Below are 17,850 nucleotides of genomic sequence, written 5' to 3' on the forward strand. Positions count from 1 at the left end.
TAAATTTTAGTTATATTTTACATATTCCGATCGGATACAACTACGATTTCAGTTAATAAACTTATTGCGACCAAATTAAACTTCTTCCGCAAATATTCCGTACTTATAGCATCAATTTCTTACAGTGTTATTTACTGATTTTAAAAATTTATTTATTAAATAATTTATTGTTTATTAGAACTTAAATATAATTAAAAATATCATCTGGTATGAAGTGATAAAAGACAACAGTTTAAAAGTGTTGCTAAATTCAGTCAAACTGTTGTGTTTTCTTAAACTAATGCAGCGGTTTTCTATATTTGCTGCCTTATGTTATAAATTTCAGAATTTTGTTAATTTCTTTGCAACGGTTTTTAACCGTAGCCTTTCCGTTGCCTTATATGTACTATTGCAACAGTATCGATAGTGTTGCTATGGTAGTGTTGCTGAAAGCGACTTATGTGGTAGTGTATATACATAAATTCTGAGATGAATCCAAGTATTTTAACAATATTATTTATAATAAAATTTAATTTTTCTTAACTATTTTTTTGTACCACTAATACATTTTTTATTCTTTTATTAAAAAAAAAAGTCAGATGCCATGTCCTTTCAATTTGTTACATTTTTTTGACTTGGAATGTTAAAAATAACCAAATTAAAATATTTTTAAAAATTACAAATATGTAATAAATTAAAAAATAATATTGAAATACATAATAAATTTTGAATAAAAAGATGGTATAAAATTTAAATTAGCATTGTAATGTATAATAAAGTTTAAAATAAAAAATATAATTAAAACAACCTTTGAAATTTAAAAATTATTTTTGGTAAAAGAAGCGTTTTAATAATATCCTAACATGGAAAACAAGCTTATATAGCTTTAATTATTTTAAGAATCATTAACTTTAACATGTTTTGTAATTTTCACACAAATTTTTAATTTTTTTGGCAATTTAACATCTAAACTACTATTATTTTTTGCAATTTGAAATATCGATCAATTTGCCGTTAAGAACAATGATGTGGACAATGGAACAAATATTGTTTAGACGCACACATTGAAAATTACCCGGTGTTTAAAATTGTAAAAATTTGAAAATTGATGTCCAACATTGTCAAAATTAAAATTTCATGTTAAGATTGCAAAACAAGTTAAAGTTTGTGAATTTAAAACAATTAAGCCGGAAAAATAAACTATTTCCATCCCAATAGAGTTATTTTTCTTATCTCAATTTTGTTTTTATTTTTTTATTTCTAGTAAATATTATTATTCAATTTTTTTTTGTGTTGTCCCTATTTAAAACTTAACTCATTAGTATTTGTTCCTATCTATCTATACTATATATAAAAGTACGGATGGGGGGACAGACAAATTTACTGAATAATCCTTTTCAGTTTACTATTAAATAAAGGTTTTATAGTCATTAACTAATTAGTTATTTAATTAATCACTATTGTAATTAAATTCCTAATTAGAATAGGTAGCTAAATTATTTCCAATTTAGTTTTTAGTAATAACTAAATTGTCTCCAAATTAGTAGGAATACCTATCTTTTAGTTTGATTGAACTATAAAATTAAAATACTGTATTTGATCAATATAATATTATTTAAATTTTTATCTTATTATTTTTAAAGATATTATTAATAAAATTAAGTTAATTATTTAATTATAGTTATTATAAAATCAAAAAAAGAATAAATTCAGTATGGAAAAAAATTTAATAACCGAATATCTTTTAAAATTCTCTTTTCATTTTTTCTTCTCTACTGTTCATCTACATCTCTCAAATTTTTTTCGTTTGTCCACTTCTGCAGCACATCGCTTTTTTCATCTTGTCGTCGCGTGTCTTTCGCTGAACTTTTTCGTCGTGGTTTTCTCGTTGTCGCATTTTTAGTGGATTTTTCATCGTTGCGATTCTTTCATTAATTTTCTCGTCACCACGTTTCTTTTGATGGTTTTCTCGATATCGTTTTTAGATTTTTTGTGATGATTTATATTTTTTGTAAAGAGATTATTGAGATCTATTTTTTTATAAAATTTTTATATTGTTCATATAATTATTTGTCTTTCTCTTATTTATAGATTTGTTGTTTTATTTTGATACTACTGATTTTGTAAAAATAAATTGATTTATGGTGTATTTACAGTGTTTTTATGGTGTATTTACATTATAGTGTATTTCTGGTGTATCTGATTTTGGTGTTTTTCTGGTGTATCTATGTTTTTCTGGTGTATTTATAATGTTTTTACGGCATATGATGGAGTCTGCCTGCTGATATGGTGGATTAAACTGCAAAACAGGGTAGAAGCTAACCGGACGATGGTGGTCCGATTAACTCTCCGATACTAAAGTCAGTTTAGGCTTTGAGCAGCGTTTTGAATATATGTATAGTTGTGTGTTTAGGCATACCTCAATCTCTTATATAGCAGTTGAATGTATACCTTGTGAACTTTGAATAGAAAAGTGATTTCTATTTAGTTGTGTTTGACTTTAAATAGGATTATGGTTCCCTATTCAGGTGAAAATCTTATTAAGAATATTTTCTTGAATAAGTTTATCTTTTTAAGTTGGATTTTATATTCAAATAGGAAAACTCTTCGTCAATCTGGTCGTTTAGGAGAGTCCCTATGTCGACGCACTTTATCCGAGTTTTCAAGGAATTCGGCCTTATTTTCGTGATTCGTTCGGTCAAGGCGAATCTCATGGATTCAGTTACCGGTTTTATCTGACTATTATCTCTTTGGGCGAAAGCTCAATATCGTCTTAGAGGATGGATCTCCTGCGACTCGGTTTCACTGTACTTATGATAGGATTCGATATCCATTAGTATACATTATAAAAGAAAACACTATAAAAATAATATAGATACACTATATATAGACACGCACTATAAAAACACTATATTATATTAAAAAAATATTATAAATACACTATAAAAACACCTTAGTTACACTAAAAAAACATCAAAAACAATCTCCGAAAAAATATATAAAAAGAGCATAAATTAGTAAAAAATGAAAAAATATATTTTTGTTATAAAAAAAAGACACGAAATGTAAATATATTTAAAATATATAAAGTTGAAAATAAAATACAAAATAGTGTACTTTATGAAATTTTTTATATTCTCTTGAATTCTTGATTTATATAAACTTTTTATTTTTTTAAATTATTATGTTTAAATATTGAGCATTCTTACTAATTTGTTTAAAATATTTATTTAATTTTATTTTTTATTATAAAATTATTGTTTTAAACATTGTTTGACTTTTTCTATTATACAAATTATTATGGCGTAAAACTTTCGCGTGTTTTTGATATTTAACATAATCTTTTAATTTTGGCATATTTAACATGAACTTTCCAATTTTTTTATAATTAAGACCACGTGTGTTTTCTTTTGAAAAATAGTGCTATTTTACAACCAAAACGACGTCGTTTTTAATGTAAAACGGTGCCGTTTTACATCTAAAATTGTTTCGATGTCTTTAATTGTAAAATTTTAAAAGTTCATGTACTTTTTTTACCAAAATTAAAAGATTATGTTAAATAATAAAAACACGCGAAAGTTGGTGATTTTTGGTGCATTTAAGCCAATTATTATTCCTAAATTATAATGTAAACTAAATTTAAAATGTACTTAAAGTAATAAGTTCTAGTTTTTATAAAAACATTATTTTATTTTTAGTTTTAGTATATTACTAAAAATATTTAATTTAAAATTACTTTATATGTAAATTAAAACTATTAATAATAATAATAAATGTAATAATAATTGTAATTTATTTATATTATATTATTTTAAAATAAAGAATATTAAAATTAAATTTTTTAGAAACATTTAAAACATTATAGTAATTTCATGCAACTGTGTAAATATACGACTGGTTTAATTTAGTTAACAATTACTAGTATAACTAAAATATATTTGAGATATATATTTAATTAATCAATTCATAAAAATAAACATTAATCTATTATTTAAAATAATACAAAATAAAAAGGGTTAATGTCAAAAAAAATCACGAACTTTACACGTTTTTTAATTTTAATCACGCAGTTTAAATTTTGTCATTTTCATGCACGAACTATCACTTTTTCCCAAATTCATACACGGCGCTGAGGTGACACTCATTCATTGGTGTAAAATGACCTCCACCTCAGCGAATTACACCAATGGAGCCATAATACCTCAGCACCGTGTATGAATTTGGGAAAAAGTGATATTTCGTGTATGAAAATGACAAAATTTAAACTATGTGATTAAAATGAAAAAACATGTAAAGTTCGTGATTTTTTTAAACATTATCCCAAATAAAAATTAGGGTTAATTCCTAAAAAAATCACGAACTTTACACGAAGTTTCATTTTAATCATGACCTTTAAAAGTTGCCATTTAAAAGCACGAACTTTCATTTTGTTTCAAATCTATCATTTCAGTGTATTTTTGTTGATTAAATTCTTCAATAAATCATTAATGAAAGACCCAAATTATAAATCGACATTAAGTCTTATTATCTTTTAGTTATAGTATATAGGATTAGGAATTTTTTGTTCGATAAAATACATCGGATTTTACTTTGGCGATAGATTTGAAACAAAATGAAAGTTCGTGCCTTTAAATGACAACTTTTAAAGTTCATGATTAAAATGAAACTTCGTGTAAAGTTCGTGATTTTTTTAGAAATTAACCCTAAAAATTAACATATCAATTTAGAACAAATCTTGAATTCAAACTTGACATCTCATTAATAAAAAAATACAAATTAATTTATTTCAATAAATTCATTCAATTTGATTTTAAACCACTTGAAATCTATTTTCAAAAGGTACATGCACCCAAAAAAAATGAAATTGAAAGCGAAATTCAAAAGAAAAACAAATTTGTAGCATATTTCATAAGAATTGTAAAAAATAATAATAAAAGTTGGACCATTGTTAATGCCAACCCACATGAAATTTGCATCCACCCAATATATATTGCACCGGTGAACACAGTCTGGTTGTGATTTTGATATGTGAAACTGACTATAAAAATCCACCAACTTGTACGTACGTGGTGCCTTGTAATTTGGCGGTTTCTTAAACATTTTTCGATACGTTCCCTTCTTTTTTCTTGTTTCTTTGATGATTTTCTTGATTTTGTAGAGATGGGTTTGTTGAGTTCTTTGCTGGGTTTTCTTGGTTTTGGATTTGGACTTCCGATTGGACTTGTTCTTGGTTTCTTTTTCTTTATCTATTCTCGTCCTCACCATCATCATCGTGATCATGTTAAGGTAATTGTATCAGTTCTTACAGTTCTTTGATCATGTTTTTCTTTCTGCTAATTTCTATGTTCTTGATTATTTTTCTCTTTTTTTGTGTGTTTTTATGGTGTTATTATGTTGCTAAGTAAGGTTTAAGACTGGGTTTTTTTGATTTGGGTTCTGTTTTGTGATTCTTTTGAATGGTATTTCAATGGTGCATTGCCATTTTAAGTTGGTGTTTGCATTTATTCTTTATTGAATATAGTGGCCTACTGATTTTGATGTGTGCTTTGTAATGTGTGGGGCTTTAACTTGTTGATTAGGACTCTACTTAAAGGTGAGGGATTATGCTTACTAACATTGTGGGTCTGACCAACGAGCTATAGCTCAAATGGAATAAGCACAGGGCGGTATTCTGCTTAAGTCGTGGGTTCATTTCCTCCCATAAGCATAACCGGTCCCCCTCTTTAAATATATAAAAAAAGCATTGTGGGTCGGCTTTAATGATCTAATCACTATTAACTTTTAATATTTTTTTGTATTAGTATTAGATTCTTAATCACCTTTTAAATGGACTGTATGTGTTGTTTCACATGGTCTTAGACCTTTTGCATCATCACATGATCTTTAAAGTGATTTTGGTGATGGAGCATTCTTTTTGAATTTTTTAAAATTTGAGCCTTAATCAACGAATGCTTTTCAATTTCAAACTTGATGATCTTTTGAAGAATTATTTTATCTCCTTTAACTGGAAATTCTAGTTGGTCACTCAAGATCATAAACTCGAAATTGAACAGCATATTCGAGGCATTACGAATGGTTTTAGTTTGCTGAATTGTTATCTTCTCTTAAAAAGTCTTCCACTTTATACAAGAATTCGGTTAGATTATGTTTATTGACAAGGGATGTCTAAAGATAAGTTATTTGTAAAAGTAAGCGTATCGACAGTGGACTGATATGCATTGTCTAATACAGGATCCGGTGATTAGACCACTCCATGAAATGGACATGAGCTCGCTGGAAGAAATTCTGTCTGAAATTCCCTTATGGGTGAAATGCCCCGATTATGAACGAGTAAGCAAACTGCAATTTTGCTTGTATATTATAATTGTTGTCTGCTTGTTATGTCAGCTATTGTATTTGAGCAGTTTTTTGCTAGTTCGATTTTCTTACATCTATATAAAAGTAGCCACCCTTTAATTGTTATTCCCTGATTATGCAGGTAGACTGGTTAAACAAGTTTCTGTTGGATATGTGGCCTTATCTTGATAAGGTGTGACTATGATCACTTAAATATGCCTAAAACTTGCTGATAAATTTTTGAAATATTCATTCATTAATTATTTAACGTGCAGGCAATATGTGCTACAATAAGAAGCACTACAGAACCTATATTTGCAGAATACATCGGCAAGTATAAGATACAAGCAATTGAGTTTGAACATCTATCTCTTGGAACTCTGCCTCCTATAATTCATGGTCAGTATTTGATGGTTTGCGCGAATAGATTACTGTACAGTTTGCATATCAGTGTGGTTGTATTTATTCTTCTTATTGTGGATTGCGGATATTTTATTTTTTTCCCTATTCGTATTGGCTTCGTACATGTTGCTTGAATCATGTGCATTAGCAACAATTTATAGGCTTATGTGAAAAGTTTGAGCTCTATCATTATCTTTTACTCTGTTCTTTACCCCTATATGTTCAGGATGAAAATTGAATAAAGTTAGTAATTGGAGAGCTGAAACTTACATGTAAATATAGGCGAATCGATAATATTCTTACAAGTTTTGTCACACTCACAGTAGTGGTATCTTATATTTACAGGCCACATGCATCAGTCCTTGTCCATGTATACAGTTCCATAGCGTTTCTTTCTTTTTTGCTTTTGTCATTCTCCTACAATCTGGAATATGTTGAAATTTTCAGGTATTAAAGTTTATCAGACTAATGAGAAGGATTTGCTCATGGAACCAGCAATTAAGTGGGCCGGAAATCCTAATATAATTTTGATGTTAAAAATAATGTCTATACCGATTAGAGTTCAGGTAATAAGAGATAGAGGCACAATATTTGACAAACAAAATTGTTTTTACTTCATATTAAGAATATACATGAACCTCGAAATATTGACTGTTCTTTTTTTAGTTAGTTGATTTGCAAGTATTTGCGGCACCACGGGTAGCTCTAAAACCTCTAGTGCCTACATTTCCTTGTTTTGCGAACCTTGTAGTGTCTTTGATGGAGAGGGTAAGCAAGCATTATCTTTTTTTACTTTTTTTTAATTTTCTTACTTTTCTGCATAAATTTGGTAAATGTTTATTCTTTATTTATCTACAGCCACACGTAGATTTTGGACTAAAAATCTTGGGAGGGGATGTAATGTCTATACCAGGCCTTTACCGACTTGTTCAGGTGCTGCGCTGGTAATACTTATATATCGCTAGTATCAGGCTATGTTTTGTTGATCAGAAATGCATAAACTAATTGCATATACTCTATGGATTAAATGATCGACCAATTATTTAATATCTTCGCAGGAGATCATTAAAAAACAAGTAGCTAGCCTCTACCTCTGGCCCCGCTCTCTCGATATACCTGTCCTTGACTCATCAAGGTGAGTTCACATTAGATGATGGATGGTGATTTGCTTCATTATGTTCTTAATTTTTTTAGAATAATTTATGATTTGTATTTTCTTCTTTTATGTTTCTTGGGTATCTTCGATTTTCTTTAAAGTCGTTAAGTTGATTTTTAAGTTGGAAAGACTTGAGTCTTTGGAAAATGGCGGGTTATATCAATTATAGTAGCAGAGTCACCTGGCTAATAGAATTGGTTCATTTACTGTTCCTGGAATACTAGGATTATAATTTGTTCTGAAATTGTTTTGTTCCTGAAGTGTCTTTTTAAACGGAAATTTCAGAAAGGAAATGGTAATCGTCACGCAGATTCTCAAATTACTTATACAATCCATTTTTAAATGATTTTTTCTGAAATAGTTTTGTTCTTGTAAATGAAATTCGCCTTTTTCAATGAAAGTTTCTGGAAAGAAATGGATATCATTATGCCGATTCTTAAATCACTTCTATTATCCATTTTCTAATGATTTTTTCCGTTGAAATAGGCGAACTCCTGATGAATGTAATGTCAAATCCTTTCTTATGCATTCATGTAGAAAGACTTGACTACGTGACACAATTTTATCATGTCATATTTTCTGTTTTCTTTTCAGTGTGGCTATAAAGAAACCTGTGGGAATACTGCATGCAAAGGTCGTGAGGGCAATGAAACTCTTGAAGGCAGATCTTTTGGGAACATCTGATCCATATGTTAAACTAAGCTTGACTGGAGAGAAGCTGCCAGCAAAGAAAACCACAATCAAAAAGAAGAATTTAAATCCCGAGTGGAACGAGAACTTCAAGATTATTGTCAAGGATCCGCAGTCTCAAGTTCTGCACCTCGAAGTTTTTGATTGGGATAAGGTTGTTCCCCTTTACATTGAAAATGTTAATCAATCTGTTTTTAAATTTTCTATATGTTTTTAAATTTTCTATATGTTAATCAGCATCTAACATGTCAGTGTCTAAAATATTCTGTTTCGAAAATTGATTCCATATGGATTATACTTTTTTATAGAATTATATGAAACTTTTACAGCGTAACGTGCCATGAGAATTTGAACTTTTTGATTTGTTTTGAAGGTTGGCGGACATGACAGATTAGGAATGCAAATGGTTCCTCTAAAAGTGTTAACACCCTATGAAACGAAGAAATTGACTCTCGATTTGCTGAAACACACAGATCTGTCCGATCCTCAAGATAAGAAACGAAGAGGGCAAATTATGGTTGAACTTAATTTTGTGCCATTTAAACAAGACAGTGCCAAGTTCATCTACCCAGTGGATGGTGGGAGCGAGAAGTCCTCCGATGAGCAGTTAAGCGGAGCGGGTTTACTTTCAGTTATTGTTCAAGGAGCTGAGGATGTCGAAGGCGAGCATCACAATAATCCTTTTGCTTTTGTCCATTTCAGAGGAGAGAAGAAGAAAACTAAGGTGAATAATTATTTTTCTTTTTTCTTTACTAAATGCTGGCATTTTACTTCAAATCGAGTTCAAATGCATATGCATCGGAATATGTTCGAAAACTGATCTACGTACTTATCTTATACCACCCGATTTGTTCATCAATTTTTTTTATCTTTATTCAGATGATTAGAAAAACTCGCGACCCGCGTTGGAATGAGGAATTCCAGTTTACACTTGATCAGCCTCCCTTACATGATAAGATTCGTATTGATGTTGTGAGCAAACGGACACGCTTCAGTTTTCGATCTAAGGTATACTGCAAACTTTATCATTATTTCCACATGTAATATGTTATAATTGTCTTGATTGATCATCTTTTGAAATGTAGGAATCTCTGGGGCATGTCGAAATTAACCTTAACGATGTTGTGCATAATGGACGCATCAATGAGAAATACCATCTAATCGATTCGAAGCACGGAGTGATACACGTTGAGATTCGGTGGGATACAGTTTGAAAATAGATACAAGTAACATTCTACTTTCTGATTTTAAAGTTGCTAAAAAGAATATACAACAGAACATACTTTCATTGTTTCGAAAGCTACAGTTACTGGGTTATACAAATGTTGTTCATAATTCTTTTTTTTCTTTATACGAATAGAAGCGTGATTTACGGGTAAAACATCTCTACATTGCGGATCGATCGATGTGCACAACTCGACTCGGATTCTTATCAATTTACGTAACAATCAATCAAAGACTTCCCCTGAGAAAACTTACACTATTATTGCTTACACAATTTCTAACCTGTATTTTCAGTAAAAGTGCACAACAAATAAAATTGAATAAATAGACCGGATCTCCAAGAAAAATGTCATGATTTATTTCAAAAATCAATATGTATAAATATTTTCAAATTTCAGTCATGATATATTTAAACTAATATATTTCAGTCAGACGAGCAAATTGAACCCAGACGAAATTTTTTTTCGGGTTTTAATTAGTGTTAATTGGTTGCGCGGAAAAAATGGTTACCGGAAAATATGGTGGCTTGAAAAAAAGGGTGGTCGGAAAATAGTGGTTGGGTTAAATTATTTTTCATTTTTTAATTTTTTAGTTAATTCCTTACAAAAAAAGTCCTCTATATTTTTAGTTAATATTAATTTAATATATATACAGTTTTAAAATTAAAAGGATTTTTTTTTTTAATTATTATGTGTTAAAATTAAAAATGAGAAAATATTTTAAACTGTTTTAAACCTTTTTACTATCAAATGCCACTTTAATAAAAAAAACCACTATTACCGGAAAGTGTGCCTCACTCTCTAGGGGTGAGAGTGGAGAGTGGTTTTTTTGACCTAATTTATAAACATTCATGGTAAAATGGTCATGTTTTTCAGCTTTTGAACTTTTTTAATATTTTGATGCAAGTTGAGGGGTAAAATGATCCCTTTCATCAATAAACATAATAGTAATGACAATTTTTTTAGTTTTGTTTTTGGTATTAAAAAGTGATTTTTTTAATTTTTAAAATTTATCCAAACCTTTAAGAACTTGTAAATTTGTCAGAAATTTTGTTAATTTATTTATATCTGTTCAAGTTTTCAATATTAATTTAATAGTACCTACGTGGCAATTAAATGTGTACATTTTTCTAAAAAGAAAATAAGTAAAAGTTGTCGATTAAAATGATAGGTGGTTTTGGATAAAAAAAATATTAAATCAATGTTGAAAAATAAAATATTTTTAGCCCTTGCCAACACCATTAACCAATTGATCAGCATGTAGTGGTTCAGAAACCTTGTCATCCTCTGCTTTAGCAGCCTTGTTATCCTCTAATGTAATGCTGTTTTGTTCACAATTGTTTCTGATTGTGAGTTCAGAATTTGTATCACTTCCTCGGCAGCTGAACTAGAAATAAGCTCCTCGGATTCACCTTGATGAATAGAATCCGATAGAACTAGCGCTTTCTTTGCATCTCCATTGCTATCATCTTCGGTTTTTACACACTGAATGTCTTCAAATTTCTTCCGCCCATTCTTAGTAACATCTTCAACCTCGGCCCTCCAAAGGGCATGCAACCCCTCAATTGTGGCATCCAGATTTTCAAAAACTTTCTTATCCTCCTTTCCATTACCAATCTCTGACGGATTCTTAGCAAAACCTCGAAGCTTGCACTTCTTTACACTACAGAGAAACTCAAGTGTGGCTGCCATAAATATATCTGTTGGCAAAACCCCCTCTTCATAATCAAAGAAATGATCCATCATATAGATAACATATAGAAACGGATCATCCTGATCTTCTGCATCAAAACCTTCACCCTTGCCCTTTTGCAGCTCACGCAAAATCTCAATTGCGGCGATCAGATATTCAGTATTTGGCACATCCTCCTTCAAGTCATTCATTCCATGACCAGATATAGTCTCCCTAGTCTGTTCAGCTTTAAGAACAAGAAGCAAAATCTTAATTGCGGCTTCCAGACGTTCAGTACTTAGCATATCCTCGTCCATTCCATCACAAGACATATTATCCCTAGTAGAGTCGGCTTCAAGAACAGGTGTTTCCAGTTTTAGCTCATGCAAAATCTCAATTGTGGCGATGAGATATTTTTTTTTCTTTAGCATTCCATTAAATCCAGCATCAAGAACATCACACAAAGTGTCAACTGCGAGTTGCAGAGTCTCGGAGGTGAATTGAGCTTGATGCCCAGAATTGAGCTCGACTGCATCCTTCAAAATCTCAATTCCTTCATCACCATCAACCTCCTTTTGTCCATTCAATTCCTTGCCAGTTCCTCCCTCATCCACCAAACTGTTCACCTCTTCTTCGGCAACTACTCCACCCACCTCCTCAGCACCAACAGTAGGAATAGCAATATCAAAATTGTCCAATTCATTAACCAAATTCACATGCAGTTTTGAAACTGAATCATGAATATTAGCCCCCTGTATCTGCAGTTTCTCTTGTGAATCAATCGCCTCGTCTTCAACATCTTTCAATCTCTCAACAATATCATCTACCTTATTCATATTATCCCCGACTACCCGATTTTCAACAGCCGTTTTCTCTCCCAATTCTGGCCTACCAATCCTCTCAACCCCATTTTCCGTTTCCATAAATCCAAAACCCTAAATTAAGAAACAACAAAAACAGCTATTCGATTCAAATCATCAACAGATACAAAAATCAATCATATAACCAATCAAAACCATTTAACAAAACGCAGAAACCCTAATTCAGACCTAAAAAAAAGGATCTTAATTATCAAATTCAATCCATTTAACAAAACGAAAACAACAATCGATTAAAACAAATATTAAAAAAACGGGTACCTGGGATTTTGATGATTCAGCTTTAGAGAGAGAGAAGCAACGATCGTCAGTTTTAAATTTGGTCAGTTCTATATGTACTGGCTAATCCGAAAGAGCCGTAAGCCAGTTGCTAAATCGAAGGGGATAACCGTATTAATCTCTTACTAGTTTTTTAAAATTATAAATATATCTAAATTTAGCTAATTCTGTTAAAAATCTATCTAAATTTTTAAAATTTATTTAATTGTGCCTATATCACAATTAAATTGTATAATTTTTTCAAAATTTATAAAGAGGAAGAGTTGTTGATAGATACAAGTAACATTCTATTTTCTGATTATAAAGTTGAACATACTTCCATTGTTTCGAAAGTTATAGCTACTGGGCTATACAAATGTTGTTCACAATTCTTTTTTTCTTTATACGAATAGAAGCGTGATTTACGGGTAAAACATCTCTACATTGCGGATCGATCAATGTGAACAACTCGACCTGGATATACTTTCCTCCCAAAAGCGCTCCCCACTTCCCAAATTATATATATAAAAAAAAAAACAAATCGACCCGGATTCTTATCAATTTACGTAACAATCAATCAAAGACTTCCCCTGAGAAAACTTATACTATTATTGCTTACGCAATTTCTTACTACCTGTATTTTCAGTAAAAGTGCACAGCAAATAAAATTTAATAAATACACCGGATCTCCAATAAAAATGTCATGATTTATTTCAAAAATCAATATGTATAAATATTTTCAAATTTCAGTCATGATATATTTAAACTAATATATTTCAGTCAGACGAGCAGATTGAACCCAAACGAAATTTTTTTTTCGGGTTTTAATTAGTGTTAATTGGTTGCGCTGAAAAAATGGTTACCGGAAAATATGGTGGCTTGAAGGGTCGGAAAATAGTGGTTGGGTTAAATTATTTTTCATTTTTTAGTTAATTCCTTACGAAAAAAGTCCTTTATATTTTTAGTTAATATTAATTTGATATATATATGTATATCTATATATATATATATGTATATATAGTTTTAAAATTAAAAGAATTTAATTTTTTTTTATTATTATGTGTTGAAATAAAAAAATAAAAAAATATTTTAAACTATTTTAAACCTTTTTACTGTCAAATGCCACTTTGATAAAAAAAAACCACTATTACCGTAAAGTGTGCCTCACTCTCTAGGGGTAAGAGGGGAGAGTGGTTTTTTTGACCTAATTTATATAAAGGCCTAATTACTTAAAAACCACCCACATTATAACTTTTTTTCATTTTACCATGATCTAAGAAAAATTTCAATTATACCATATTTTACTCTAATGAGTTGAATTGACCTATTTTCTTTTGGAAAAAAGTTTATATTAGTCCTTCATTTTTAACCTATATTCTAATAAAACGTTAATGTTAATCTTTTATGTATCTTGTTTTTAATATTTTCATTTTTAAATTACTTAAATTATCAAAATTTTCACTTTTGGGGTATAAATGAAACATAAAAATCGAAAATATGGTACAATTGAAAATTTTCCTAAGTCATGGTATAAATGAAAAAAAGTTATAAGATGAGTGATTTTTAAGTAATTAGGCCTTGTAAAAATTCATGGTAAAATGGTCATATTTTTCAGCTTTTGAACTTTTCTAATATTTTGATGCAAGTTAAGGGGTAAATAGTAATAGCAATTTTTTTATTTTGTTTATGGTATTAAAAAGTGACTTTTTTTTATTTTTAAAATTTATCCAAGCTTTAAGAACATGTAAATTTTTCAGAAATTTTGTTAATTTTTTTTAATTTATTCAAGTTTCATAATCAATTTAATAGTACCTACGTGGCAATTAAATGTGTACATTTTTCTAAAAAGAAAATAAGTAAAAGTGGTTGTGGATAAAAAAATATTAAATCAATGTTGAAAAATAAAATATTTTTAGCCCTTGCCAACACCATTAACCAATTGATCAGCATGTAGTGGTTCAGAAGCCTTGTCATCCTCTGCTTTAGCAATCTTGTCATCCTCTGCTTTAGCAACCTTGTTATCCTCTAAGTCACAGGCTCCTCATTACTGTGGTTCACAATTGTTTCTGATTGTGAGTTCAGAATCTGTGGCAGATCTATCCTTTCCTCAGAATGTACATCAGCCGAACTAGAAATAAGCTCCTCGGATTCACCTTGATGAATAGAATCCAATAGAACTGACGCTTTCTTCGCATCTCCATTGCTATCATCTTCATCCAAGCTTTTAGAATTCTCTTGTTCTTCTTCACTCTCATCCACCCCATTTGCATTATCAAGAACTCGCATATCATCAACCTCCAGATTTTCGGTTTGTGCACACTGAATGTCTTCAAATTTCTTCTGGCGATTCTTAGTAACATCTTCAACCTCGGCCCTCCAAAGGGCATGCAAACGCTCAACGCCGGCATCCAGATCTTCAAAACGTTTCTTATACTTCTCCTTTCCATTACCAAACTTTGACGGATTCTTAGCCAATTCTCGAAGCATGCACTTCTTTATATCATAGACAAGCTCAATTACGGCTAGCTTACACAAACTTTTTGGCAGAACCTCCCCTTCACAATGCAACAAATGATCCACCATATAAGTATCAAATAGACACGGACGATCAATATCCTCATCTTCTGAATCACTCTCCGACGGATTCTCAGAGAAACCTTCACCCTCGGAGTCGGAGGTGAATTCAGCTCGATGCCCAGAATTGAGCTCGACTGCATCCTTCAAAATCTCGATTCCTTCATCACCATCAACTTCCTTTTGTCCATTCACTTCCTTGCCAGTTCCTCCCTCATCCACCAAACTGTTCACCTCTTCTTCGTCAACTACTCCACCCACCTTCTCAGCACCAACAGTAGGAATAGCAATATCAAAATTGTCCGATTCATTAACCAAATTCACATGCAGTTTTGAAACTGAATCATGAATATTAGCCCCCTGTTTCTGCAGATTCTCTTGTGAATCAATCGCCTCGTCTTCAACATCTTTCAATCTCTCAACAATATCATCTACCTTATTCATATTATCCCCGACTACCTGATTTTCAACAGCGGTTTTCACTCCCAATTCTGGCCTACCAATCGTCTCAACCCCACTTTCCGTATCCATAAATCCGTTCGCACCAAAACCCTAAATTAAAAAACAACAAAAACAGCGATTCGATTCAAATCATCAACATATACAAAAATCTAACCCTAAAAACTAAAACCCAGAAACCCTAATTCAGACCTAAAAAAATGGATCTCAATTATCAAATTCAATCCATTTAACAAAAGTCGGATCTTTGATATAGATAGTTAATGAGAATTTCATGTAAGCATAATATACAAATGTGATAATTAAAAAAACGGTTACCTGGGATTTTGATATCTTAAGTTTTTCACTAGTCTCGTCATACTCATCAGTCTCAGGCTCATCAATCTGCTGAGAATGCACATTAGACATAGCTTCATTAACACGATGTTGCTGCTGCACTGGTCGAGGTGCAGGTTCCAGAAGTGGGGCGGCACCCCCAAGGCCAGCTGGACGAACAGGTGATGGAGCGGGACCAGTGGACATTTCAGAGGAAGAAACAAGCTTTACTGAAGGTGAAATTATCCTTTCACCATTTCCTTGATTGTGTTTCTCTTTATTGACTTCTTCTGCTTCCTTCTTGTGCTCGCCAATGACAATATGGTCCTTGCCAACACCATTAACCAATTGATCAGCATGTAGTGGTTCAGAAACCTTGTCATTCTCTGCTTTAGCAACCTTGTTATCCTCTAATGTAATGATAGCTTCATGAGTCACAGGCTCCTCATTACTGTGGTTCACAATTGTTTCTGATTGTGAGTTCAGAATTTGTGGCAGATCTATCTTTTCCACAGAATGTACAGCAGCTGAACTAGAAATAAGCTCCTGGGATTCACCTTGATGAATAGAATCCAATAGAACTGACGCTTTCTTCGCATCTCCATTGCTATCATCTTCATCCAAGCTTTTAGAATTCTCTTGTTCTTCTTCACTCTCATCCACCCCATTTGCATTATCAAGAACTCGCATATCATCAACCTCCAGATTTTCGGTTTGTACACACTGAATGTCTTCAAATTTCTTCTGGCGATTCTTAGTAACATCTTCAACCTCGGCCCTCCAAAGGGCATGCAAACGCTCAACGCCGGCATCCAGATCTTCAAAACGTTTCTTATACTTCTCCTTTCCATTACCAATCTTTGACGGATTCTTAGCCAATTCGCGAAGCATGCACTTCTTTAGATCATAGACAAGCTCAATTACGGCTAGCTTACACATACTTCTTGGCATAGCCTCCCCTTCACAATGCAACAAATGATCCACCATATACGTATCAAATAGACACGGACGATCAATATCCTCATCTTCTGAATCACTCTCCGACGGATTCTCAGAGAAACCTTCACCCTCGGAGTCGGAGGTGAATTCAGCTCGATGCCCAGAATTGAGCTCGACTGCATCCTTCAAAATCTCGATTCCTTCATCACCATCAACCTCCTTTTGTCCATTCACTTCCTTGACAGTTCCTCCCTCATCCACCAAATTGTTCACCTCTTCTTCGGCAACTACTCCACCCACCTCCTCAGCACCAACAGTAGGAATACCAATATCAAAATTGTCCGATTCATTAACCAAATTCACATGCAGTTTTGAAACTGAATCATGAATATTAGCCCCCTGTTTCTGCAATTTCTCTTGTGAATCAATCGCCTCGTCATCAACATCTTTCAATCTCTCAACAATATCATCTACCTTATTCATATTATCCCCGACTACCCGATTTTCAACAGCGGTTTTCTCTCCCAATTCTGGCCTACCAATCCTCTCAACCCCATTTTCCGTTTCCATAAATCCAAAACCCTAAATTAAGAAACAACAAAACAGCTATTCCATTCAAATCATCAACAAATACAAAAATCAATCATATAACCAATCAAAACCTAAAAACTAACACACAGAAACCCTAATTCAGACCTAAAAAAAGGATCTTAATTATCAAATTCAATCCATTTAACAAAACGAAAACAACAATCGATTAAAACAAATATTAAAAAAACGGGTACCTGGGATTTTGATGATTCAACAATCGATTATCGTCAGTTTTAATTTTTGTCAGTTCTATATGTACTGGCTAATCCGAAAGACCCGTAAGCCAGTTGCTGAATCAAAGGGAATAACCATATTAATCTCTTACTAATCCTATCCCGCGGCTTTTGCCAGAGTTACTTTGTTTTTACAAACTTTATT

At 31.6% G+C, this 17,850-nt stretch overlaps 3 protein-coding genes across 6 annotated transcripts; 1 reads left to right on the top strand and 2 right to left on the bottom strand.

Annotated features, from left to right (window-relative positions):
* Nucleotides 1-4,913: 4,913 nt before the first annotated feature.
* LOC126661391 (synaptotagmin-3) lies at nt 4,914-9,898 on the top strand. 4 transcript variants are annotated; one of them, XM_050355236.2, is made up of 13 exons: nt 4,914-5,041; nt 5,138-5,265; nt 6,211-6,309; nt 6,458-6,508; nt 6,591-6,714; nt 7,165-7,283; nt 7,384-7,485; nt 7,576-7,650; nt 7,776-7,852; nt 8,468-8,717; nt 8,937-9,287; nt 9,443-9,571; nt 9,649-9,898. In XM_050355236.2, the coding sequence occupies exons 2-13, from the start codon at nt 5,140-5,142 to the stop codon at nt 9,775-9,777; spliced, it is 1,632 nt and encodes a 543-aa protein (XP_050211193.1). In that variant the 5' UTR covers nt 4,914-5,041; nt 5,138-5,139; the 3' UTR covers nt 9,778-9,898. The 4 variants fall into 4 exon arrangements, with proteins under 4 accessions (XP_050211193.1, XP_050211191.1, XP_050211192.1 ...); XM_050355234.2 differs by having other exon boundaries at nt 4,914-5,037; XM_050355235.2 differs by lacking the exon at nt 4,914-5,041 and having other exon boundaries at nt 5,051-5,265.
* Nucleotides 9,899-10,928: 1,030 nt separating this feature from the next.
* On the bottom strand, nt 10,929-12,963 carry LOC126660180 (uncharacterized). The gene is made up of 2 exons (XM_050353528.2): nt 12,598-12,963; nt 10,929-12,393 (listed from the first exon to the last, which is right to left on the bottom strand). Exon 2 carries the CDS (start codon nt 12,379-12,381, stop codon nt 11,098-11,100), a length of 1,284 nt encoding a protein of 427 aa, XP_050209485.1. The 5' UTR covers nt 12,382-12,393; nt 12,598-12,963; the 3' UTR covers nt 10,929-11,097.
* Nucleotides 12,964-14,447: 1,484 nt separating this feature from the next.
* LOC126660179 (uncharacterized) lies at nt 14,448-17,850 on the bottom strand. The gene is made up of 3 exons (XM_050353526.2): nt 17,667-17,850; nt 15,946-17,463; nt 14,448-15,720 (listed from the first exon to the last, which is right to left on the bottom strand). Exons 2-3 carry the CDS (start codon nt 17,449-17,451, stop codon nt 14,620-14,622), a joined length of 2,607 nt encoding a protein of 868 aa, XP_050209483.1. The 5' UTR covers nt 17,452-17,463; nt 17,667-17,850; the 3' UTR covers nt 14,448-14,619.

This window comes from Mercurialis annua, linkage group LG8, assembly GCF_937616625.2.
Source record: "Mercurialis annua linkage group LG8, ddMerAnnu1.2, whole genome shotgun sequence".
Classification (NCBI taxonomy): Eukaryota; Viridiplantae; Streptophyta; class Magnoliopsida; order Malpighiales; family Euphorbiaceae; genus Mercurialis; species Mercurialis annua.

What these genes read in the sequence shown, in the direction of transcription:
- LOC126661391 (XM_050355236.2), top strand. Translation starts at nt 5,140, where the DNA reads ATGGGTTTGTTGAGTTCTTTGCTGGGTTTTCTTGGTTTTGGATTTGGA. An exon ending in ATCATCGTGATCATGTTAAG is followed by an intron (nt 5,266 to 6,210) that starts GTAATTGTATCA and finishes TGTCTAATACAG; the next exon opens with GATCCGGTGATTAGACCACT. An exon ending in CCTGTCCTTGACTCATCAAG is followed by an intron (nt 7,853 to 8,467) that starts GTGAGTTCACAT and finishes TTTTCTTTTCAG; the next exon opens with TGTGGCTATAAAGAAACCTG.
- LOC126660180 (XM_050353528.2), bottom strand. Translation starts at nt 12,381, where the DNA reads ATGGAAACGGAAAATGGGGTTGAGAGGATTGGTAGGCCAGAATTGGGA.
- LOC126660179 (XM_050353526.2), bottom strand. Translation starts at nt 17,451, where the DNA reads ATGGAAACGGAAAATGGGGTTGAGAGGATTGGTAGGCCAGAATTGGGA. An exon ending in TTAAGATATCAAAATCCCAG is followed by an intron (nt 15,721 to 15,945) that starts GTAACCGTTTTT and finishes TTTTTAATTTAG; the next exon opens with GGTTTTGGTGCGAACGGATT.